The 27,329-nt window shown below is 39.3% G+C and overlaps 1 protein-coding gene across 1 annotated transcript in view; it reads right to left on the bottom strand.

Annotated features, from left to right (window-relative positions):
• The window catches only part of FARP1 (FERM, ARH/RhoGEF and pleckstrin domain protein 1), a 140,831-nt gene extending 114,240 nt beyond the window's left edge, over positions 1-26,591 (bottom strand). The window contains exons 1-3 of the mRNA XM_037046063.1: positions 26,382-26,591; positions 11,438-11,480; positions 9,346-9,424 (exon numbers count right to left, since the gene is read on the bottom strand). Coding sequence (XP_036901958.1) covers positions 9,346-9,424; positions 11,438-11,480; positions 26,382-26,591 — 332 coding nt within the window. The remainder of the gene's footprint in view (positions 1-9,345; positions 9,425-11,437; positions 11,481-26,381) is intronic.
• Between the last annotated feature and the right edge of the window lie 738 nt (positions 26,592-27,329).

Genomic DNA, 27,329 nt, shown 5'->3' with positions numbered 1-27,329 from the left:
CATTTAGTAAATTGGATTATTAGCATAGTGACAAAGTAACATGACCTTATTTCGCAATGGAAAGATCAGAATGTCAACACCCTAATGATCATTCTTTGTGTCATTAATAATATAGGAGGCACAAAACATCACTTATGAGGAATTCTAGTCAAAAATGTTTAACTTGTATCTGTCAAGTCTTTAGAACTAACTTCCAGTTTTCAGAAAGCACAGAGACTAGAGGAATAAGCTAAATAGCCCAAGGAAGCAACCAGACAAATTCAAGAGGCAACATATTTTATAGTACAACTGTTCCAGTTTTTCTAATAAGAGGGTCTCTTGAAAAAAACAAAACAAAATGAGGGACTCTGATAGACTAAAAGAGGTTCAAGGACATGCAAGGTGTGGTCCTTCAGCGAAATTCATTTTAGAATAAGCAGATACAAATGGCATTTGGGAAATAAATGGGGAAAATTGAGTGTGGCCAGGGTGTTAGATGAGATAAAAAATACATATATGTGTATAGAAAAAAAATCAGAAAGAATAGCAAACTCACATGTTTATTAACAATGATAATCTCTGGACAATAGGAATATAGTATTTTTATGTTCTCATTCTTGTTTATTTGTACTTTCTAACTTTCTACACTGTATACTGATTGCTTTTGTAATAATAAAAGGTTATTTTTTAAAATATATTTTATTGATTATACCATTACAGTTGTTCTATTCCCCCCTTCATTCCCCTCCACCTGCACACTCCTTCCCCCACCATTCTCCCCCCCTTAGTTTATAACCACGTGTCTCAAGTTCTTTAGATTCTATATTTCCCCCACTATTCTCGCCCTCCCCCCTATCTATTTTCTACCTACCATCTATGCTATTGTCTGTGCCTTCTTCCCCCTTCTCCCCTCCCACCCCCCTGTTTCTAACCCTCCATGTGTTCTTCATTTCTATGGTTCCACTCCTGATCTAGCTGTCCTCTTGGTTTGCTTTTGTTTTAGGTGTGGTTGTTAATAACTGTGTGTTTGCTGTCCTTCACTGTTAATATTTTCATCTTCTTTTTCTTATATAAGTCCCTTTAGCATTTCATATAATAAGGGCTTGGTGATGATGAACTCCTTGAACTTGACCTTATCTGAGAAGCACTTTATCTGTCCTTCCATTCTAAATGAAAGTTTTGCTGGATAAAGCAATCTTGGCTGTAGGTCTTTGGATTTCATGACTTGGAATACTTCTTTCCAGCCCCTTCTTGCCTGTAAGGTCTCTTTTGAGAAATCCGCTGACAGTCTGATGGGTACTCCTTTGTAGGTGACTGTCCCCTTATCCCTTGATGCTTCTAGGATTCTCTCCTTCATTTTGGTCTTGGCTAATGTAATTATGATGTGCCTTGGTGTGTTCCTTCTTGGGTCCAACTTCTTTGGCACTCTCTGAGCTTCCTGGATTTCCTGGAAGTCTATTTCCTTTGCCAGACTGGGGAAGTTCTCCTTTATTATTTGTTCAAATATGTTTTCCACTCGTGGCTGTTTCTTTCCCCCTTCTGGTACCCCTATAATTCGGATGTTGGAACGTTTAAAGATGTCCTGGAGGTTCCTAAGCCTCTCCTCATTTTTTTGAATTCTCATTTCTTCATTCCTTTCTGGTGGGATGTTTTGTTCTTCCTTCTGGTCCATTCCATTGATTTGAGTCCCCGTTTCCTTTCCATCACTATTGGTTTCCTGTGCATCTCCCTTCATTTCAATTAGTTTAGCCTTCATATGTTCCTCTAATTTGTGACTTTGTTCCTCTAATTTGTGACTATAATCTACCAGTTCTGTGAGCATGCTGATAAATAGTGTCTTGAATTGTGCTTCTGAGAGGCTGGCAATTTCTCGGTTGCTTAGAGTTATTGGCTCTGGGACTTTGAATTCTTCTTGCGTCATCTTTTGGGCTGTTCGTGCCTGTTCCGTAGCAGGATCGGAGCCCTAAAGTGTTCACTAGAGCAGGGCAACTAAGTTGCTGGGTTGTGGCATTGTATATGGGGGCAGGGTCTAAGAGGGACAATGGCTTCCCATCTGCCGCCTGCCGCCGCGGCCCCAGCGCCGCAGCCACCACCGTCACCAGGCCCACGCGTTTCGTCCCACTGCACTCGAGTGTGCCACCGCCATCAGCCCTCCACCACTGGGTTCACCCCCTGTGGCCTGTGTGGTCCGTCTCACTGTGCGCGAATGTGCGACCACGGTCAGTCTGCCCCACACCCTGACTGGTTCTGGGCTGCCTGCGCGCCTAGGTTGGGGGATCTGTCCTGCCCGACCCAGCTCTGCTGCTGGCTCCACCTCTCTTACCGTCCCCGTTGAACGGTTCGTAGTTGTTGGACTTCCATATAATTCCATTTTCTGGTCTTTGGGTGTGTCCTAGTTCTCCAAACCTTTGTTGTGTTCAAACTTGGTTGTGGGAGAAGGCACAGTGTTTCCACCTATGCCTCCATCTTGGCGGAAGTCCCAGAGATTTAAGCATTAATATTTTACTATCCTTGCCTCAATGATTGGGAAGTCCTCTTGACAGTCAAGCCCCTCTCTGTAAAAGGTCAGTTGAAATCCAGGACGTTGCTACTCATCCCCCATTGGGTTCCCTTTGACCTGTTATGTCCTCTGTGTAGTGTCTTCATGGCTCCTGTAGCAGCTCTGAGTGGCTCTAGCCCCCCTGGTTTCATCTGCTGATGTTTAGCGGTTTAGTTCTCTCAGGTCTGGCTGCATGGATTGTTGAGGTTGGACTTCTGTACAGTTCAATTTTCACTCTTTTGGCTGTGTCTTTTTTTCTCAAACTTAGCTGTCTTTAAATTTAGTTGTGGGAAGGGGCACAGTGTTTCCACCTACCCCTCCATCTGGGCTGGAAGTTCTGAGCTGTTCTTGAGTCTCTCCTACTTATTTTTAAATTAACCACATAGGTGAGAGTTAAAGCCTGTAGCTATAAGAAGTGTTGAATTCAAAAGACAATAACCACTACCTAATGCAAAACGATGGTTTATACTACCTTTTCTCATGTAACCCTATACGTTGATATTTGTTATTTCATATTCTCATCTTTTTTTCCCCATTGACTTCCCTGAGAGAGAGAAGGGAGGTGGAGAGAAACTTGAGAACAGAAATAAACATTACAGGGGTTGGATAGAGGTCAACTGGTAATTGGTAGATTTCTAGGTGATTTAGTTTTATTTTGAGGTTTTGTTTTATTTTTGGTGGTTATAGATTTGCCCCTTGTTTTTTAGTTCTTAATAATGGAACTTTCTAGATGACTTAAAGAGGGTTAGTTTTTATTTTATTTAAAAAATTGCTAACATTTATTGAATGTTTTTGGTTTAGTCATTGTGTGTTCCATGTATTATCTCATTTAATGAAAACGTGTGGTTGGCCTTGCTAAATCCTTTTTTTAATTAAAAATAACCTTTTATGGACTTCCGCCAAGATGGAGGCATAGGTGGAAACACTGTGCCTTCTCCCACAACCAAGTTTGAATACAACAAACGTTTGGAGAAACAAAGACACAACCAAAGGACAGAAAATTGAATTATACGGAAGTCCGACTACATCTAACCGTTCAACGGGGACGGTAAGAGGGGCAGAGCCAGCAGCAAGCAGGGTCGGGCAGGACAGGGCCCCCGACCCAGGCGCGCAGGCAGACGGGAACCAGTTGGGGTGCGGGGCAGACCACGGGCGAATATTCGCGCACAGTGAGACAGGCCACGCAGGCCCCAGGGGGCGAGGGCTGACGGCGGTGGCACACTCGAGTGCAGTGGGACGAAACGCGTGGGCCCGGTGACGGCAGCAACTGTGGCACCGGTGAGGGCCATGGCGGCAGGCGGCGGACACGACGCCATAGTCCCTCTTTGACCCCGCCCCCACCTACCGTGTCACAACCCAGCGACTTATTTGCCCTGCAATACCAGTGAGAGCCATTGTCCCTCTTGGACCCTGCCCCCACATACAACGCCACAACCCAGCAACTTAGTTGCCCTGCTCTAGTGAACACTTTAGGGCTCCGATCCTGCTACGGAACAGGCACGAACAGCCCAAAAGATGACGCAAGAAGAATTCAAAGTCCCAGAGCCAATAACTCTAAGCAACCGAGAAATTGCCAGCCTCTCAGAAGCACAATTCAAGACACTATTTATCAGCATGCTCACAGAACTGGTAGATTATAGTCACAAATTAGAGGAACAAAGTCACAAATTAGAGGAACATATGAAGGCTAAACTAATTGAAATGAAGGGAGATGCACAGGAAACCAATAGTGATGGAAAGGAAACGGGGACTCAAATCAATGGAATGGACCAGAAGGTAGAACAAAACATCCCACCAGAAAGGAATGAAGAAATGAGAATTCAAAAAAATGAGGAGAGGCTTAGGAACCTCCAGGACATCTTTAAACGTTCCAACGTCCAAATTATAGGGTTACCAGAAGGGGGAAAGAAACAGCCACGAGTGGAAAACTTATTTGAACAAATAATAAAGGAGAACTTCCCCAGTCTGGCAAAGGAAATAGACTTCCAGGAAATCCAGGAAGCTCAGAGAGTCCCAAAGAAGTTGGACCCAAGAAGGAACACACCAAGGCACATCATAATTACATTAGCCAAGACCAAAATGAAGGAGAGAATCCTAGAAGCATCAAGGGATAAGGGGACAGTCACCTACAAAGGAGTTCCCATCAGACTGTCAGCGGATTTCTCAAAAGAGACCTTCCAGGCAAGAAGGGGCTGGAAAGAAGTATTCCAAGTCATGAAATCCAAAGACCTACGGCCAAGATTGCTTTATCCAGCAAAACTTTCATTTAGAATGGAAGGACAGATAAAGTGCTTCTCAGATAAGGTCAAGTTCAAGGAATTCATCATCACCAAGCCCTTATTATATGAAATGCTAAAGGGACTTATATAAGAAAAAGAAGATGAAAATATTAACAGTGAAGGACAGCAAACACACAGTTATTAACAACCACACCTAAAACAAAAGCAAACCAAGAGGACAGCTAGATCAGGAGTGGAACCATAGAAATGAAGAACACATGGAGGGTTAGAAACAGGGGGGTGGGAGGGGAGAAGGGGGAAGAAGGCACAGAAAATAGCATAGATGGTAGGTAGAAAATAGATAGGGGGGAGGGCGAGAATAGTGGGGGAAATATAGAATCTAAAGAACTTGAGACACGTGGTTATAAACTAAGGGGGGGAGAATGGTGGGGGAAGGAGTGTGCGGGTGGAGGGGAATGAAGGGGGGAATAGAACAACTGTAATGGTATAATCAATAAAATATATTTTTAAAAAAGAAGAAAAAAAATAAGTAGGAGAGCTTTGTGTTTCACAAACATTACATTCTGAGTATTTTACTATGTACCAGTTGAAACACAGGATCCTGTGTTCATAGGAATGGGTTCAGAGTCTGACAGGCTTTGGTGGCCTTTGGTGGCAGTGTCCTGTGGGGTGGGAGATGGCAGCAGGTTCTGAAAGGTCACACATTTAGCCAGAGGGCAAGTGCCATGTTGCATACTGTCATCCTAATTATGACAACTCTTTCTGTTCTAAAGTCAGTGTAATATGAGAAAGACCTTCTTGAGTACTGACTTCTCGATGACAGGTGTAAGTTGAGCATAAGTTGAGCACACTGATCACAAGGCTAACTTCAGAGATTCAGCAACACCCTTCACCCTATACGCTGAAGCAATTCCAATCAAATTCACAAGAACTAAAGGCTAAGACATACTTAGTAGGCACTAAATAAAATTAAACTGGTAAACACACAAAAATGTTCAAAGCACTCAAAAGGAAATTGAGTCTCCTTGGGTGGATGTGAGGAGGAGGCAATGACAGTGGAAGGACTCCTCAAGAAGGGCTTTCAGTTCTGGGGACCGCAAGAGTTGCAAATCACACCCATCTGATGCCTGATTTTACACATCTATTTTCATTTATTTCATGTGGGAGGTCTGACTCCATCTTTTCTTCCCCAGTATCATGTACAACTCCTGTGCCAGCCTAAGGAAACACACTTTAGCAGATCTTGCACACCAGTAAGTTGCGACAGGGTCTCTCACCTGTTTGAACACAGCTGAGTAGAAATTATGTCTGATTGATGATGGGACACCCATAAAGAAGTGTGCCTAAACCCATTAGTATGACGAAAAGTGACTCTGGGCTCTGCAATAACACTGAAATTGAGAACAGGCTGACAGCGACCAGAGGGAAGGGGCGAGGCAATTTCAGGGGAAAATGGGAAGGGTTTGCAGGAATAAGTATAAAGGACACATGGACAAAAACAAGGTGGGAGGTGGAAATGGGAGGGAGGTGGGGAGGGCTGGGGGTGGGTAGAATGGGGGTAAAAGGCAGAAAACTGTACTTGAGCTATAATTAAAATAAAATTTTAAAAAACGGGGAAAAAAGCCTGATAACTTCTTTTCCAAAGATCTTGCCCTACCTTTTAAAACTTGCACTGGAGCCAGCTTTTGTCCTTCTAGACATTGTCAATAGGACAGAGTTCCACCAAAAGTGCAGTTTAATAAATAGGAATTCAGCTTCTTGTTTAACCACCATGTAAAATTTAATCTTCCATCTATATAAAAAGGAAGCTGAAAGCTATTCCTGGAGGCTCAAAGAATTAACCACAGGGCTACTACAGTCTGCCAAACTATAGTCTACAGGCCCATTTCTATCTGTTTCGCTCTTTTCCACACATCCCTTGCCTAAAGCACTGTCCACAAAGACCTTCTCCAAACCCCTCCCTCCCTCACCATCTACCATAGAAAAGTTCCTAGAATCTCAATGGTCACATCATTTAATTTTTGCTTATGCAGGTATTTGAGAGTGTGGGAGTCAATATGTTGGATCTGGGAGGTCCTCTTCATGTTATCCCTCATGACAAAGTAGAAAGCAATGGGGAGCTTCTAAATTTCCTATCAATTTTATTCGCCCTTGAGCCAAAAGAGTTCTGTCTTCAGGAAAGATTTTTAAAATGTCAGTTAACACCAGGAGACAGAAAACAAAACCCTAAACTTACTACATCCAGCTGAGCTTGTGTAACGTAAGAGAGTTTTATCAGGTCAGACAGACCACCAGGAAAGATACCAGTCCCATTTGGCTTCAGAGGAACAAGTTTTATGGAATTTTATAACAAGAATCAGAATGGTAGACAACTGCAAACTTCTAAAGGCAATGGGTCATAAAAATTGAAAAGGTGCAAAACTCATTGCAAAGTACAACAGGAAGAAAAAGTGGGAAAAGTGGGATTTATGCTGCCAATTTTTCTAAGCAGTATAGAGGCCCCAGTGCAATGCAGAAGAATAAAGCACATTGCTGACCAACAGCTGGACTTGCCTTTAGATTTGTTTCAATACTCTGAGCTTGGAACAATGAGTGTTCCCACAATAGGAAGGCTGGCCCCAGAAATTGAGACACAGAGCCCTAATAACGACACCTCATGAAACTTGTCGGCCCCTCTGTCTAGTGCAATTTGGTAGAGTAGCTCCAGCTGCCCCTCTTCTACTTTAAGTGTTCTGGCAAACTGTATACAGTACCCAGAAAGCTGATGGCTTTTGCAGTTCCTAGCCACTTCTAATTGCTTCAATGATCTGAGGATGGTAAATGGAGGTAAACAAGGAGTAAACACTTATTCAGAAAACACAAAGCCTTTGTCTCTCCCTGGAATCCATATTCAGGTGCCCAATGACCTTCTTCACACATCTACATAATGTGTAGTAGGTATCTGAAGTGCAGCCTTGCAGAAGCGAACTCCTGACTCTCTTCCCCTCCCCAATCCTCTACTTCTCTCCACCCATTCCCATTTTAGTCATCAACACCACCACCCAGACAATTGCTAAAGTCAAATCCAAACATCCCTTCTACTTCCTTCAGTCTCTATCCCTACCCCATCACCCAGATGGATTGACCCCACCTCCAGTAAGTATTGCAAAAGCTACCACGTGTCTCTATTCCCACTCCTACCATCTCCATCACCATCATCTTGGCCTGGATGACCAACATTGCTTTCTCACTGGCTTCCCTGCAGTCATCCTCCTCACAACATCCATATGGCAACTAGTATTTCAACAGTACATATATTTGGGTCTCTGTCCCACCTCATTGCATTTCACCCTCAGGGTTACTGCCATGACAGTACTTTTATGATTGACACATTACTTATTCCTGCCTTGGGCACTGCCTACCTGGAAAACTCTCCCTCTGAAAATGACTGGCAGATCCTCATCATTTCCTCAGAAGGCACCCTAAAGCGTTTAATTTAAAATTGTCATCCATCATCCTATTTCAATGACCTTAAGAGCCCTTACCATTATCTGATGTATTTCTTCTTTATTTAATCATCTTGTATATTACCAGGCTTGTTTTTTCACCAATATATTCCAAGTGCCTAGAACAATTCTTGGACACATTGTATACACTCCATAAATACTTGACTGAATGTCTTCAACCCTTCATAAATGATGGTCATCCACCCAAGACATTGGGCTCTATATCAGAAATGACAGGATAAGATGTGATAGTCTTAGTCTTAAACAGTTACAGTTTAAAAGGCATGTGTGGCAAGAATTTGGTTGGTCAGACTAGTATATCAAAAGGCACTCTTGAAAGGGAGGCATTTTATCATCATGTGTTCCTACTGGGCTCTGATCTCTTTTAGAAAGCTGTGTATCTTGCCACAAATTATGGGATATGTAGTGGTAGTGATGATGGTGACAATGATGATAGTGATGGTGATGATGGTTATCATTCATGGTGTCCCTACTAGGTTCTAGCCATTATGTGTGATAATGTTTATCCTCAAAACAACCATGTCCAACTCAGCTTTATACTCACACTGACACAGAGGAATTAATACAGGTGCAGAGGGAACAAGTAACTGGCTAGTCACAGAGCTATCAAAGGCATGACTGATGCCGAAGCCAGGCAAGATCCAATGCTTATACTGCTTCTACCTGGCCAAGCTGCCAAAGAAACTGACTTACAGTTCATGTCCACCCACTCATGACAGCAATGAAGAGAAACTCTGAGTTAATAACTTACAGAAGAGAGAATCTCTTCTCTCACAGAAGAGATTCACTTTCCAAAACTATCTTGAGATGTGATAGCTAAAGAAGGGAAAATATGGCAGTAACAGGTTAAGTCCAGTCCACTTTGTATCATAGCCTCAAAGAAACGAGACTTCATGGAAAACATAGTACTTTCTTACCCCCCATATTTATAAGCCTAGCTGGAAGAGAGGGGGTTAAACTGTTAAGCACAGAACTGATGCTAGACAAGCAGACATTGAGAAAATGCTAATCAAATTGATTTAGAACACCAATTTTCTCTTCTCCTTATCATCCCATAGCAATAGACAGCCAAACCACTAACCTTGTGAGTTCTTCTTGGAGTTGTGTATGGTCAGGTGGAAAGAATTTCACCACAAACCTAACAACAACGTGCTTTGGCCCTGAAGAAAAAAATAAAGCAGTTATTGATTTGTGTCTCAAAAGCAGTTAAAGAAAATTATTTTCTGGGGTATATTATATACCAAATAATAAGTCTCATTCCAAGCTGCAAAGTGTACACCTGGCAACGCCTAAGTCACTGAATGACTAGTTAAGCTCAGTTACTACTAAATCACACTTTTACATTTCAGAGAAACAGATGGCTTTTTAAAAAACTGTAACAAAGATATTAAAGAGATGTTGAACTTTTTCTCTGAAGACTTCCATTGTATTCAGATTTAAAAGGCATTTCCCTTCAAAAATTGCCTAATTAGCCGCTTTAGTGCAAGTACAAGTTTTAGATCATTTTAAAAGGAGGTAATGAAAATGTAAATCAGTCGTGTAATTTATTATTTTTAACAATCTATAGGTTACTGCAGCTAATGTACTTATTAAATATGTATCCAGCACCTATCTGCCAGGTACTTGCCTGAAGTCTGGAGAGAAACATCAATAAGCCAAGTCCCTGCCCCTGCCACAGTCAGCCAAAGTCTTTCAAGTGTCTCATAAGCTATCTTGTTGATGAATTCAGACAAAATTAGGAAGCAGATCTGGGAGGGAGTGGTCAGGGAGAGACTGTGAAGGAGATGGGTAAATTTTGTTTTCAGAATTAAAACAGAACAAATAATTATAAAATAATAATTTAATAATTTGCTGTAATCTGCCCTTATAAAATAATAATTTGTAATCTGAGTCAGAGTTTGATGTGTAAACTACATTATAAGGGCAATCTTATATGTTCTGCCATTTAGAGTGATAGCAATGAATTTATATGTTCTATGAAATATAAGGCACTATAATGAAATCCCAATTTTAACAGTACATGTATAAAAGCAGAAAATGTCTTTTTGCTCTACCATTTACTACCACAAAAATAGATGTATATATCATAATTTCTATGCTAACACATTCAAGTTTAGGAAACAAAACAAAAATGATATATGATGAGGTGAATATGTCACCAATATACACAAAATTAGGAGGAAGAAAACAAGGCACACAAATACAGAAGCCAAGAGAAGATGGGCTTTTCCCTAATCGTTCTAAAAATTAACAAAACCCTCGTATGTCAACTCTGGGTCACAAAAGAACAATAGCAAAATGGGGAAGATGGGTAGGCCATGTTATTCCCGTTTAGTTATTTTTACAGAGAAGGGAATTAAATGAGGGTACTCAGATCCTTAGAGAACCTAAAGTTGAGTAGCTGCTAGCACTAAACACAAAATGACTGTTTTGTCACACATGGCTAGTTACGCAGCACACGGAATGAAAAGGAGCACCCAGTGCTGACCCAATAGGGACAGACTCTCTTTGTTTGCATTTGGTAATATGTTAAAGAGATTCTTTTCCACCAATAGCAGAGAGCGGGGAGGAAGGTCCAGTGCTGAAGCATGATGAGAAGGGAGAGAAAAAGCAGGTGTTCTCTTTCCTTCCTTCTTTCCTGATCTTCCTTAATTTTTTTCCAACACATGGCCTAAATGCAAGTCAGACACTTTGGTTCTGCCTGCCATTCAGAAATTCAGAAACACATACACAGACACACATGTGCACCTTATTTTTTGAAACGTCACTTGCATTCTGATTTCACAGGCTTTGATGAGGCAGGATAGAAAATCTTATGCCAAATTTATAAATAAATGCCTCTTCCTCCCCTCTTAAAAAGTGTCAATAAGAAACTTGTGCACAAATAAGACAAGTTCAATTACTTGGGGGCTTAGCAGCATGCTTTAGTTGTTAATCAAAATGATACTTGATTTCCCAAGCAGGGTTTTGATTACCAAATTGCTATTTATTAAAACTGCAGAACATATATTTTAATGGCATGTGGATTAAAAGATGATGAAAGGCAATTATGATGTAAAAAAAGAACCTGTATCATTAAGTGTGCTTGATGCCACAGGACAGACAACATCTAGATGAGGAAACTGCCTGGTTTTATATTTAATATCACTGTTAAACATATGGTATATACTTACTTCTAATCTGCTTGATGATAGGTTTTAGGAGATCCAGCCACACCTACAAAGGAAAAAAAGGAGACGCAAATCCTCAATAAAAGTAATTTGAAACTTATGTGGAGCTGTTTAAAATAAAATTTTCATGTAGTTGAAGTTGTCGCTTTTTTCTCCAGAATTCTGTTATCTTACATTGTATACCACTTTTATAGGACAGATTCAAATTTACTAACATTATCTCTACCACCCAAAATTAAAACCTCTCCTAGACTCAGTTAACTAAAAATTTCTCTACCCTCATTTTTACTTTGGTCATAATTACCTAGTCAGCAAGTATTTATGTATGACTGCATGTCTGGCTACAAGCTGAATGGAATATGCATGCTCCCTAATGAAACAAATGCATGTATGTGTACATATCATATGTACAGACAGAATAGCTTTGAGGGATATGAACAGAAAATGGTATTTATAGAATACCACCTTTGCACCAGGCACTATCCAAAAGCTATTTACTTATGAACAAGGCCAGAAGAATTCCTGTTACCCAGGAAAGAAATCTGAGAATTGGAGAGGTTCAATAATGTGTCCTTGCGTTCTCAGCTCCAGAGCAAAAGAAGCAGGACAGAAATAAGGCCTGCCTAATTTCAAAGTCCAGACTGTTTTCACACATACTTGCCTTAGCATGTAATTTGAGTTGCAAAATTTGAGAGAGAGAGAGAGAGAGAGATACCAGCTGCCCTTATTAATAAAGTATGTTAACCATTTTATCTCACTTTATAATGGTTTTCTTTAAACTCTCCTTGAATTTGCAGCCATTTGAAAAGGGTTCTACTGAAGCTCATATTTGCATATATGACAAAAACAAGGTTAATTCTGCTTAATGTAAAAATGGTTTTATAAGTAAATGTGAAAAAGAGAACACAAAACTATACAAAGAACAACAGGTAATTGATGAAGAAAAAAATGACAATAGCTAAGGAGAAATGTTCAAATTCGGAAGTGATTTGCACTACAAATATAAGTTTAAAGAACCATATACCATTTCCACCCATTATATTTGCATCTATATAGGTCTATTTGTCTTGTATGATTTATTTTATAATACCCAATGGTGCAGGAAATTGGCATTCTCTTACTATTTTGGTGGATATATAAATTGGTACATTTCTGGTGGATATATAAATTTGGTGGATATATAATTTGGGAATAATTACCTAAAGCCTAAAAAGTATTCCTACACACCCTCTTTAGCCCAGTAATTCAACTTTTGGCAATTAGGCATTTATGTACAAAAATATTTATATATAAGGACTGTTAATAACATTTCATAACAGTAACTTTCCCCCAATAACCCAAATAAATAAATAAATGATCTACATCTATATAACATTACCATGCAGGAATTAAAAATTATGTTCTTGATAAATACTTATGAATATAGAAAAATGTGTTTGGGAGGTTGCAAGATGAATGACTGCTTGTCTTCTGCCTTTTTTGTTATCCAAATTACCTTAAATAAGCACTAAGAATTCTAATAAAGAAAATAACTACAAATTTTTAGTTTCCACCTATTCACATTAAACTTCCACATTACCTTTTCAAATACGTAAGAGTTTATAATAAAACTCTCATTTCTGTATTCTCCACCCTATATCACTATCCTATAAGAGAAAAATATATTGCCATTAGCTGATCTAGGATCATCTCTACTGTGGTGCTCATAAATCTCAGCCTTAAAATGAGAGAGAATAATCATTTAAAACAGCAATTATCATTGCAAGATATATTATTTTCCTCCAAAGAATCCTAAAAAGATAAATGAGGTGGCAAATATATCTTCATTTGGTAAGAAAGCAGATTCAGACTTCCAGCCAAGATGGAGACATAGGTAGACACACTGTGAGTCCTCCCACAACCAAAATAAGGACAACAAAAATTTAGAAACAAAATAACAACCTGAACTGACAGAAAATTGAACTGTATGGAAGTCGGACAGCCAAGGAGCTGAAATAGACACATTCATCTAGACTGGTAGCTTGGGCAGAGTCAGGTGGCCAAGCAGAGAGAGGTCGCGGCACAAGAAACGGTGGCACCAGGCGTGCAAGATGGCAGTGGGTGGACCCTGGGCGCGCATGCAGCAGCTGGCAGACCCCAGGCATGGGTGGCAATGAGCAGACCTAGTGAGGTGGTGATTGTGAAGCGAGGCACTGTGTGCAAGGTGTCTGGCTGACTGGGAAACAGTCCCACATTCCCAAGCAGATAACTGGGGAGCAAGACCTACCACACAACCCAAAGTGTCCCAGTGCTGGGAAATAAAGCCTCAAAACACCAATTGAAAACACCTGTGGGGGTTCAGGCTCAGGGAAAGACTCCCAGCCTCACAGGAAAATTCGTTGGAGAGACCTACAGGGTCCTAGAATGTACACAGGCCCACCCACATGGAAATCAGCACCAGAAAGGCCCAGTTTGCTTGGGGGAAGCAGCAGAGGGGCCTGAGATCCGAGAGAGAGTGGAGCAGTACCATCATTCTCTCACAGACCCTGTCCCCATATACAACATCAGAACCCAGCAACTGGGTTGCCCCGCCCTGGTGAACACCTAAGGACCCGCCTTTCTGTATGTAACAGGCTAGACAAGACCAAGAAAAATGGCTGAAATAGAAGAACAGATCAAAGTTCCAGAAATAATACAACTAAGCAACAAAGAGATAGCTAACTTATCAGATGCATAGTTCAAAGCACTGGTGACCAAGATGCACACAGAAGTGCTTGAATTTGGTCACAAATTAGATGAAAAAATGAAGGCTACATGAAATAAAGGAAAGTGTACAGAGAATCAATAGTGATGGAAAGAATACTGGAACTCAAATCAATGGAGTGGACCAGAAGGAAGGAAGAAATAACCAAACAGAAAAGAATAAAGAAACAAGAATTCAAAAAAAATGAGGAGAGGCTTAGGAACCTCCAGAACATCTTTAAATGTTCCAACATCCTAATTATAGGAGTACCAGAAGGAGAAGAGGAAGAGCAACGAGTGGAAAAGTTATTTGTACAAATAATAAAGGAGAACTTCCCTAATCTGGCAAAGGAAATAGACTTCCAGGAAGTCCAGGAAGCTCAGAGAGTCCCAAAAGTTGAGCCCAAGGAGGAACACACCAAGGCACATCAAAATTACATTACCCAGTTTAAAATGAATGAGAGAATCCTAGAAGCAGCAAGAGGTAGGAGGCAGTTACCTACAAAGGAGTTCCCATCAGACTGTCAGCTGATTTCTCCAAAGAGACCTTATAGGCAAGAAGGGGCTGGAAATAAGTCCAAGTCATGAAAGACAAGGACTTACATCCAAGATTGCCCTATCCAGCAAAGCTTTAATTTAGAATGGAAAGGCAGATAAAGTGCTTCTCTGATAAGGTCGAGTTCAAGGAGTTCATCATCACCAAGCCCTTATTTTATGAAATGTTAAAGGGGCTTATTTAAGAAAAAGGAGATAAAAACGTGTATAGTAAAATGACAGCAAACTCACAATTATTAACCACACCTAAAACAAAAACAAAAGCAAACAACTAGAACAGGAACAGAACCACAGAAATGGAAATCACATGGAGGGACAGCAACAGGGGAGTGGGAGGAGGAGAGAGTGGGAAAAGGCACAGAGGATAAGTAGCATAATTGGTAGGTAGAAAATAGATAGGGGGAGGGTAAGAATAGTATAGGAAATGTGGAGTCCAAAGAACTTATATGTACTACCCATGGACATGAACTAAAGGGGGGGAATGTGGGTGGGAGAGGGTGTACAGGGTGGAGAGGAATGAACGGGGGGGATGAGACAATGTAATAGCATAATCAATAAAATATATTTAATTTTTTTTTAAAGAAAAGAAAGAAAGCAGATTCAGAGAACAGACACCCAAAGTTGAAACTTAAATTCTGTACTTCAAACTTATGTATTAATTCTACTAAATATTACTGTGTCCCTATGCTTGGCTCTGGGTATCTAATGATGTGAAAATCAATCATGGCCCTTACTTTACGGAGCTTATGGTCTAGTGAGGAAGACACACAAGAATCAAAAGACCTTCTCAACAAAAATGAAGAACCTGAGACAAGTGAGTAAAAAAGGGGAGTTCCAGAGGACTCAGAGTGTCTGGGATAGAGAAGTTTGAACCAATCATGGAAGAAGCAGAAATAGAGGGAAACAGAGACTTGATATGAATACAACACTATTCAGGAAACATGACATTGTAATGAGATCTGAAGGAGAAGAGAATTAAGAAGAACAGATGACACAGTAAAAATACTTGCCTAGATGACCGAAGCGGTAAAGGACACCAACATGGCTGGTGGGTCAGGAAGGGGTCAGACCTCACAGAGGTCAGGTTAAGATTCCTCATTCTTATCCTAAGAACAATGTGAAGGGTTTAAGCATGGTGCTGATCCAATCTGATGTGCACTTTAAAAACATTAGTCTGGAAGTGTGAGAATAGATGGGAGAGCCAGAATATATATATTTTTCAATTACAGTTTACTTCCAATATTATTTTATATTGGTTTCACATGCATAGCATAGAGGTTAGACAATCATATACTTTACAAAGTATTCCCTGCATTATTTCCAGAACTCACCTGGCACTATACATACTTACTGCAATATTATTGCTTCTATTCCCTATGCTGTACTTTACATCCTATGGCTATTTTGTAAGTACTGATCTGTACTTCCTAAATAATGAAGAGTTTTTTAAAGAAGCTTGGCTGTGAAGGAGGAGGAAGACAAGAGGCTAGGAGTATAGAGGGTAAAAAAAAAATCAAATAAAGGCATTGATCATTTGCTTGTTTTTAACAGGAAAGCCCTGGGTACTTTCAAAAAGTGAAGGGATTGAGAATATGAGCCAGAAGAGTTAACTGATGTCCTAAGGGACTTGAAATGATGTGACAAGAGCTCTTGTCACAAACAGAGGGCAATGACTTGAATTAGAAAAGAAGAATTCTTCCATTGGGAAAAAAGATGGAAAAGTTAATTATAAATGTAATTAAGTTTACATATCTTTTTTGGGAAGATAAGAAAGTTCCTTTTCAGTGCCTTCTGTTTGCCCTTTAAAATTTGAAAGTTGGTAAATTGAGGCATGTGGAGAGGATTCAAAATAGTTACGTTGCGTGAGGCACTGAGTTAATACAGAATTCTAGTGGGATTCTGCAGGGCTGCTGAGCTCACACTCACACACCTGCTATCCTGTGCTCTTTCAGCCTCCATGGCTGCCTCAGGAAACCCATCTCTGAGATATTTCACTATCATCAATTCTGCCACAGGATCTCCCTAAATGCTGCAAGCGACTCAGGACAAAACAACTATGCTCTGGCAACATAGTTGCCAATTTTATGAACTGTTATAAAACAACTCTCTTTTATTTTTGGCATTTCTGTGGAAAGCATCAAATACAAGCACCAATTTGAGCCAACTGAGCATGTAGTTTTTAGAATATGTAGGTCTAGAAATATCAGACTGGCCTGAATGAGCCCATCTGGTAGAGCTCTGCAGCAGTAATGCCACAGGGCACGGATCACAGCTGCACTGGACTGAGCGAAAACACTGAACCTGAGGGAACCTTTCCATTAACCAGTGAGACTAATATCTGCAGAGCTGAGAGAAAAGGTCTTGCACACATATACTATAAACGGATGGGCTGGAAGGAGCTCCTCTCATTTATAAGAAGAAAACTAGGGTTGCTGACTAGAGTTAAAACACTGAAGTTTGATATATAGGAAGGGCCACTGGGGAACATTTAAACTGAATCAGATCGTCTTGGACACATCACTTGTTCATCCAACCTAAGGAGAACAGAAACAAGTTTCACATGAGTTAAAAAGGCACCAAAGCACCATAGTCTGTCTTTCCCTGAGAACAGATCTCAAGAGGGTCACAACTGTAATGATGTATCTTGAACTCAAACCTCTACCCCTTCAACCAAGCCACACATCCTTGCTCTTTCTAAAACCATGCTGCTCATCTCCAGAACACAACTACACATACACATTACTTGACTGTAAAGAGATTTGATTAAAATGAATGAACTTCTAGAAATATCATTTCAAGTGAGTAGGACTCACCAAATCAAGGAACTTCCCAAATGAAATTTGAAGGCCTATTGGAAGAGTTTGCTAGGGCTGCCGTGACTAAACACCACAGACTAGGTGGGAATGGATAACAGAAATTTATTTCTTCACAGTTCTGGAGGATCAGGGTGTTGGCAGATTTGGTTTCTCCTGAGGCCTCACTCATTGGCTTACAGATGGCTGCCTTCTGGCTATGTCCTCACATGGTCTTCCCTCTATGAACACATGCCCCTGGTGTTTCTCAGGTATCTCCAAATTTCTTCTTCTAAAAATGATACCATCCGCCCTGGCCAGTGTGGCTCAGTTGGTTAAAGCATAGTCCCATAGACTAAAAAGCTGCGTGGTTGATTTCCAGTCAGGGCACATACTCAGGTTGCGGGTTCTATCTCCAGTAGGGGTGTGTATAAGAAGGCAACCCAATTGTTCTCTCTCTCTTTTTCTCTCTCCTTCCCTTCCTCCATTTGTTTTTTAAAAATGACATAGTCAGATTGGATTAGGGAGCATAATAATGGTCTCATTTTAACTTAATCATATCTTTAAAGGCCCTATCTTCAAGTATAGTCACATCCTGAAGTACCGAGCATTAGATTTTTCAACATACAAATATTAGGGGGACACAATTCAGCCTATTACAGCTATCTTCCGTAATTTGGTTTCAACACACTTTTATCCTGCTTATATACATTTTATTCAGGCTCCCTATTTTCCTCCAATATTAACTCTGTTAATATTACCTTCCCCTTTGGAATGTGCTCTCTGCACTGAAATACTGTTAGCTGAGAAGAAATGTTTTAGTGCTTAGGTATCAAAGGCAAGGCAAGATGAATCACTGTTCCCAAAACTGTTCTCTTCTTTCCCTCAACATTTTTTGCCTGTATTATTTTGGTGACTGACATCTTAGGTAGATTTTGTAGGCAACTGAAGTATTTGAGGTATTTTGGAAAAGATCTTACTTATTAAAAAGAAAGGCAGGCCCAGGTCAGGTGGCTCAGTTGGTTGGAGTGTCATCCTGTGCACCAAGAAGTCGTGGGATTAATGCTTGGTCAGGGCACACACCTGGGTTGTGTGTCAGATTCCCCACAGGCATACTGTGGGAGGGAGCCGACTGATGTTTCCCTCTTACATGAATGTTTTCCTCTCTCTCTAAAATCAGTAAACATGTCCTCGGGTGAAGATTACAAAAATAAGTAAATAAAATATAAAAGACAGTCAGTTACTTGATATTACAAAAGGGGCAAGGAAAAGAGACTGTTTCCTGAGCAACTACTGTGTGCCAGGCATTGTATAGGTACTTTATACATTCTCATTTAATATTCATAACAATGTGGTCATTTTACACAGGAAGGAAGCCAAACTCAGAAAGCTTATTAAAGTTGCCCAAGGTCATATAGCTGGGGTTCAACATCGAGTTTATTTGACTCTAAACGATTGCTTTTCCTACAACAAAACATCCTGCCTCTCAAAAACTTCAAGACTCAACAACAGTTCAAGTCTCATCTTCATGTTTAAAAATCAAAACTGTATATAACAAAAATATTTCATTGTCAGCTACAACATATATATATATATATATACATATATATATATATAATAAGAAAAATAGGTTATAAAAATTATCCATTATCTATAAATCATTGCACCAATTTAACCTTTCTTCATGCTGACTCCTAGAAGAAGTGACTTTACTTTGAATTTTTGCTTTTAGTTATTTTACATTTTTTTATATTTAAGAGATATGTAAAGTGTGGCTTTTGCTTTAAAACCCACTAGAGGTTTCTGATTCTGCTCAAAATAGAGTAAGGGGGACAGGATCTTCCCATATGAAACAATAAAAAAAATGGAAACAATACATAACACAACAGATCTGGGACTCCAGGCAATGAGTAGCAGTGATTTCCTGAGGGATAACAAAATAATCATAAGCCCTGCAGTTGACCCAGCCTTCCACCTTGAGCAAGTTGCAAGTCTTGAGCATAGTCTCTAGACTGTGGTGCAGGGAGGAATGACCTGGAAAAATCCATGAGTTGAAGAGATTGGGCTGAGAGTATAGGGAACCTGGGTAGCAAGAATTCAAAGGAGAGTTCCAAAGAGGAGAAAGTTTTCTTCAGAAAGAGCATTGAAGAGAGTAAAGAAGGTTACCCTTCAGTAATCAACTGGATACTGATCAACATATGCTTGTGAGAAAAATACCAAGACTGGGAAAAAGAAACAATAAAGAGATTAGATGTCATAGTGCCTGGTGTTCACATAAGGCTAGGAACATCACTTCTGTGCACCAGGCAGATTGGAATACTTCATGATTTACAGGCATTGGGTAGAATGCTGAAGGGCCATCCCTAGCAGTAGAGAATAATTTATTCCGTGTTGTAGAGTATACCAGTTCGACCTAACAGGTGTTAAAAGTCAAATCTGAGAGCCCAGAAACAAACCCATACCTTTATAGTTAATTAATATTTGACAGATGAAGAAAGCACATACAACGGGCTAAAGATAGTTTATTCAATAAATGGTATTGGGAAAACAGGACAGATACATGCACAAAATAAAACCAGCCCACCTTCTTACACCACACACAAGAATGAATTCAAAATAGATGAAAGACTTAAATGTTAGACCTGAAACCATAAAAATCGTAGAAGAAAACATAGGCAGCAAAATCTCAGACATTGTTCTGAGCAGTATTTTATCAGATATATCCTCAAGCAATGGAAACAAAAGAAAAAATAAATAAATGGGACTGTATCAAACTAAAAAGTTTGTGCACAGCAAAGGAAATCATCACTAAAATAAAAAATCCACAGAATGGGAGAACATATTTGCTGATACATCTGGCAGAGGGTTAATATCTAAAATTTGTTAAAGAACTTACAAAACTCATCACCGAAAAACCAAACAACCCTATTAAAAAATGGGCAAAGAACTTGAATAGACACTTCTCCAAAGAGGACATGCAGGTGGCCAATAGACATATCAAAAGATGCTCAATGTCACTAGTCACCAGAGAAATGAAAATGAAAATGAAAATGAAAATGAGATATCATCTCACACCTGCCAGAATGGCTATTTTCAATAAATCAACAAACAACAAGTGCTGGCAAGGATGTAGAGAAAAGGGAACACTTCTGCGTTGCTGGTGGGAATGGAGATTGGTTCAGCCACTGTGGAAAGTCATATGAAGATACCTCAAAAATTTAAAAATGGATCTGCCTTTACACTCAGTGATCCTACTTCTAGGAATATATCCGAAGGAACCCAAAACACTAATTTGAAAGGACTTAAGCAGCCCTATGTTCACTGTGGCATTATTTACAGTTGCCAAGATATAGAAGCAACCCAAGTAGATGAGTAAATAAAACAAGTATGGGATATTTACACAATGAATACTACTAGGCTGTAAAAAAGAGGAAAACTTTACGCTTTGCAACAGTATGGGTGGATCTGGACAACATTATGCTAAGTGGTATTAATAAACCAGTCAGAAAAAGACAAATACACATGATTTCACTCATATGTGGAATCTGATAAACAAACTACACTAAGAAGCAAAGTAGAGACAGATTCACAGAGAGCAAGATGACAGCTAAGTGGGAGAGATTATGGGGTAGAGAGATTGAGCAAACAGGAAAAAGAACTCCTGGACATGGACAACAGTGTGGCATTGCAGGGGGAGGGTATAGGGGGATTAAATGGTAATGAAAAAAATACAATAAAAAAGTTTAAAAAGAAAAACTAAAGGCTACTGATTTTTTGCATCCTAAAAAAAGGGTAAAGATACACATGATAGTAGATTTGTTAGAAACAATGCAAGTAAGAATGCAGTGAAGCAAAATTTTAATATATTGGAAGAAAAACTCATCTTACAATTTTACACCCAGCAAAAAAATACCTTTTAAAAAAGCAGGCAGAATAAAGACTTTTTCAAACATAAAAGCTGAGAGACTTCATCATCAGTAGACTCATGTAACATAAAATATTAAAGTCCTTCAAGTAGAAAGAATTATATCAGATAGAAATCTGTGTCTACACAAAGGAATGAGGAATACCAAAATGTTAACTCATGGTATACAGGTAAGATGCTTTAAAGACTTTTTATTATTTATAGCTACATAAAAGACAACAAAAATAGTAATAGTAATGTGGGGTTTATAACTTATGCAAAAAGATCAGCAAGGGGAAAATGGAAGTATATTATTTTAAGTTTTTACACTGTATGTCAGTGACATAGTATTCCCTGAAAGTGGGCTCTAATAAGTTACAGATGCATCCAAACTCCAAAGTAACCACTAAAGTGAAAAATCGGAGTTATACCTTACAAGCCAACATAGATGGTAATGTGGAATTATCAGAAATATTCTATTAATGAAAAAGAAGCAGAAAAACAGGAACAAAGAACGAATAAGACAAATAGAAAGAAAATACAAGATGCCTGATTTAATCCATATCACCAATCACATTAACTGTAAATGGTCTAAATACTACAAATGAAAAAGGACTATCAAGACTGAAAAAAACAAGACCCAACTGTATACTTCCTCTAAGAAATGCACTGTAAATATAAAGGTATAAGTTAAAAGGAAAAGGATGAAAAGGTATATTATGCTAACAATAATACATTTTAAAAACTAAAGAAGCTATATTTGTATCAGACAAGGTAAATATCAGAATAAATAATATCTCTGGGGACAAAGAAGGTAATTTCTTTATCTAATAAAAATTAATTAATCAAGAATATATAAAAGTGTTTAACATTTATACACTTAGAAGCAGAACTTCAAAATACATAAAGCAAAAACTGATCAAACTACAAAAAGAAACTGACATGTTCACAATTTTAGTTTGAGATTTTAACACCTATCTCTAGCCCTGGGAAGGGCAGTCACTCTCCATTCAGCAACACCCCAGATATCAGAACACCAAGAACACAGAAAACAAATTTTTAAAAAATCAGTGGTTGCTAGGGGCTCAGCAGGAAGAGAGGGATCAAGGGATGGAACACAGGAGATTTTTACGGCAGTAAAGCTATCCCTTATGATACATGTCATTATACATTTGTGAAAACCTGTAGAATGTATGACACAAAGAATGAACCATAATGTAAGCCCTGGACTGTAATAATGATGTATGAATATTGGCTCATCAACTGTAACACATGTATCACATTATTGCAAGCTGTTAATAAAAGAAGTCACTTGTGCATATGTTGGGGGAGGGTAGTATATGGGAACCTCTCTGTACTTTTTATTCAGTTTTCCTTTAAACCTAAAACTTCCCTAAATAAAAAAGTCTATTAATTAAAACAAAACAAAACACAGACTCAGAAGATGAGTTGGTGGTGAGATAGGTGGGAGTGGAACCCAGTGTGTGCCCAGCTGGAACACCTAGGCAATCTTCTGAGGAACAGCCAATAGAATCTCAGCTTATATGAAGTCTGGAGGAAAAAATCGCAGAGGACATTGAAAAACAGGCAGTGAGGAGATTGTGCTGGGAAGTAAGGTTCCAGGGATCCGCCTGGGAACCAGGTGCCTACTACTGGATACGGGAAGGAGAGTTAGATTACCAGCTGCCTCCTCTACCAGAGCAGGGAGGGCAGCCCAGCACAAGGAGGTACCTGGGTGCTGGAAGTCGCTGAGGAGGGAGAATAGAGACGAAGTGGAAGACACACAGAGGCGGTACACATCCGCTGGGACTGTGGACACTAGCACTAGAGAAATTGAGGTGCCAGGCAACACCTGGAGAAGGGAGGAGTTGGGCCCTGTCAGACCCTGACTCAGATAGTCTCCGGACTGGTTGGAAAGTTGGGCTGTGTTAAAAGCCGTGTGCTTCTTAAGAACCATGGGCAGCTGCTTTGTAAGGAACTCTCCAGCAGCAGCTGGCTCACCCCAAGGGAGGTGTCAGCTGCGCCAACCCAGAGACAGTAGCTGAGCAGTACTGCTCGCCCTGCTTGTTTCTGGCTGCACGCCCCAGACTGACTCATGCTGTGAGCAGCTGAGTGGCTGATTTGAGCCATGCAGCTCACAGAGAACCTGGGCTGGAGGCCAGGAAACTGTGAATATTGTGACCCGGACCTGGTCCCCATCCTCTCAAAAGCATAGGAAGAAAGAAAGCAAACCCTAGTCCCCCTCTTCCTGTGGCATCTAGGAAGACCACCAGAACTCCCTAATCAGGCTTAAAGTGAGCAGGAGGCTAATTGTTGTTGTTGTTGTTATTATTATTATTATTATTACTATTTGGATCCACTCTTTTTCCCCTTTTCTTCTTTCCCCAAGTGAGACAATAAGATGTGGAGTTACAAAGAGTCCAGAGACAGATGGAAAGGGGAAGCAGAAGGCTAACTCCCAAAACTGAGAAACAGAGACAAATGTCACTTTGCTGTCCCATAGAGCTGGCATTGTTTAGGTGTATTATTATTATCTTGTCATTATTTTTACCACTTTTACTAGTATGTTTTTTTATTTCTCTTCCTTATGTTTAGTTTTCCTCATTTTATTTCCCTGTTTAATTACATTATTTCACTGGTATTTCTTATTTTTTCTTTATTGTATTTTAATTTCCCTTCTTTCACTTAACCGGTATTCCAAAAACACACAACTCTTGATTGGGTACTTTCTATTTTGGCTACACAAATCATATATTTTTCCTCATATTATTGTTTTTCCAGTAGTATTGTAAATAATTCTTGTCCCATACTACACAGCAACCTTCCATGATCTTAGCCCACTTCACTTTAATCCTAAACACTACTATTGTTCTGGTTAACTCTATTCTCTCTCACACTACACCTACTTTCTGTCCTTTACTCTCACTATATGTCATCATCTAACCTTGCACAAGGTTATATATTTTTTAGAAAAATATTTTTAGGAAGATTATATATTTTTCTAGAAAAATATAATCTTCCAAAACTCAATGAAGAAGAACCAGAAAGCCTGAGCAGACCAATAACAGCTGACAAAATTGAAGCAGTAATAAAAAAACTCCCAACACACAAAAGCCCCAGACCAGACAGTTTCACAGGAGAACTCTACACACCACTTAAGGAAGAGTTAACCCTCATCCTTCACAGACTATTACAAAAAATCAAAAATGATGGAAGACTCCCAAATTCTTTTTATGAAGCCAGCATCACTTTAATCCCCAAACCAGATAAAGACACAACAAAGAAAACTTCAGGCCAGTATCGCTGATGAACATAGATGCCTAAAATCCTCAACAAAATACTGGCAAACTGCATTCAGCAATACATTAAAAAGATCATACACCATGATCAAGTGAGATTCATCCCAGGGATGCAGGGATGGTACAATATTTGCAAATCAATAAATGTTATATATCACATAAACAAAATGAATAACAAAAATCACATGATCCTATCAATAGATGTACAAAAATCATTTGATAAGGTACAGCACCCATTTATGATAAAAACATTCAGCAAAGTGGGAACAGAGGGAGCATTCCTCAACCTAATAAAAGCTATATACGAGAGACCTACAGCCAACATCATACTCAATGGACAAAAACTTTAAGCTTTCCCACTAAGATCAGGAACAAGACAAGCATGACCACTTTCACCACCCCTATTCAAAATAGTATTGGAAGTCCTAGCCACAGCAATCAGAGAAGAAAAAGAAAGAAAAGGAATCCAAATTGGAAAGAAGGAAGCAAAACTATTGTTGTTTGCAGATGACATAACAGTGTACATAGAAAATCCAATAGTTTTCACCAAAAAACTACTCGACCTAATAAGTGAATTTGGCAAAACAGTGGGATACAAAGTCAGTGCTCAGAAATCAAAGCCATTTTTGTATACTAATGATGAAACATCAGAAACAGAGATCAGGAAAAAAATCCCATTTGACCCATTTGATAGAGCAAACAAGAAAAATAAAGTACCTAGGAATAAACCTAACCAAGGAGGTAAAAGACCAGTACTCAGAAAACTATACAACACTCATGAAAGAAATTAAGGAAGACACAAATGGAAGCATGTACCATGCTCATGGATTGGAAGAATTAACATCATCAAAATGGCCATACTACCCAAAGCAATTTATAGATTCAATGCAATTTCTATTAAAGTACCAATGACATATTTCACAGAAACAGAACAAATATTTCAAAAATTTATATGGAACCATAAATGACCCCAAATAGCTGCAGCAATTTTGAGAAAGAAGAACAAAGTAGAAGGGATCACAATACCTGATATTGAACTTTACTGCAAATACACTGTAATCGAAACAGCCTGGTACTGCTGTAAGAACAAACACATAGACCAAAGGAACAGAACTGAGAGCCCAGAAACAAGCCCACATCCCTATGGTCAATTAATATTTGACAAAGGGGGAAGAAGCATAAAATGGAGTAAAAATAGCCTCTTCAACAAATAGTATTGTGAGATCTGGACTTCTAAGAAACTATTGGAATTCTAAGAAACTATTCTAAAAAGAAGGAAGTGAATTCTTTTTAGGCCCTGAAAAAGGAATGATCTTAGTGACATTTTAATGGGGGAAGGTATTAAAAGTACAGGTGTGTGTGTGTGACACTTATATTAGCATGTTTAAAAAACATGTATTAATGTATATGTGCACATGGACTTTGATCAGAAGGATACACAAGAAACTGGTAATGGTGGCCCTGGAGGGAAAGTTGTGGGGAAAGGGTGAGAGGGAGATGGTCTTCCTTGTGTATTCTTTTAATGCCATCTACACATTACTTTCATAAAAAGATATAAAGTGCTCTGGGTGTTTTTCTTTTGTATATTTCTGTATTGTCAAGGAGAGGTTCCAATCACTCCCTTCTCCCAAATGAAACAGGAAATAAAATAGCAACATCAATATGACATCACCTACCGTGATCTTTTTGTGGTCAGGAAACTCCAGGCCAAAATAGTCACCTTCCACAAGGTTGAGGTGGTTGCAAACTGCATCCAGCAACACTTTCCCCGGGGCTCTTTGCTGGGAACAGAAACAAGAGAAGTTATGCCCTCTGAGACAGGCAGGAGCACAAAGAGTTCCCAGAAACCTCTCCCTGCCACACACAATGTTCCCTGTCACTATCATCTTGCATTAGTGCAGCAATTTTCATCCAATGCATTGCAAGAATTTTTAAAACATACAATACCTGAGTATTCAGCCAGGGGCACTCACCTCTTTTCCCTTAGATTGTCAAATAAAAAATGACACAACAGCCAACACAATAGCCATCTGATGTGAATGAATCAAAATTATACCTATTTTTTGTCAGATTTGTGAAAAATATATTTTTGGCTTGCCACAGAATTTTAGTAATTAGTTCATGTGTGCCATGAGATGAAAAAGGTTGAAGATCACTGCAGTAGTCCAATATATTTGTTATAACTAGCCAATATTGATACATTGCTATTAACTGAAGTCCACTGTTTGCAGTAGTGCTCATTCTTTGTGTTGTATAGTTCTATGGAGTCTGACAAATGTATAATATCATGTATCCACCATAACAGTAGCATCATCCTAAAAGTCCATTGTGCTCTACCTCTTCAACCTCTATTCTCCTCCTTAACCCCTGGCAACCAATGTTTTTTTTTATTGTGTTAATAGTTTTGCATTTTAAAGAATATCATATAGTTGGAATTACAAAGTATGTAGATTTTTCAGTCTGGCACCTTTCACTTGGCAATGTACATTTAAGCTTCCTTCATGTCTTTTCATGGCTTGATAGCTCATTTCTTTTTATCATTGAGTAATATCCCATTCTCTAGATTGATCATAGTTTGTTTATGCATTCACTTATTGAAGGACATGTTAGTTGCCAAGTTTCTG

Source organism: Sturnira hondurensis, unplaced genomic scaffold (assembly GCF_014824575.4).
Source record: "Sturnira hondurensis isolate 20B ecotype Veracruz unplaced genomic scaffold, ASM1482457v3 Scaffold0004821, whole genome shotgun sequence".
In the NCBI taxonomy this organism is placed as follows: Eukaryota; Metazoa; Chordata; class Mammalia; order Chiroptera; family Phyllostomidae; genus Sturnira; species Sturnira hondurensis.
This window is presented reverse-complemented; position numbering and strand designations above follow the sequence as displayed.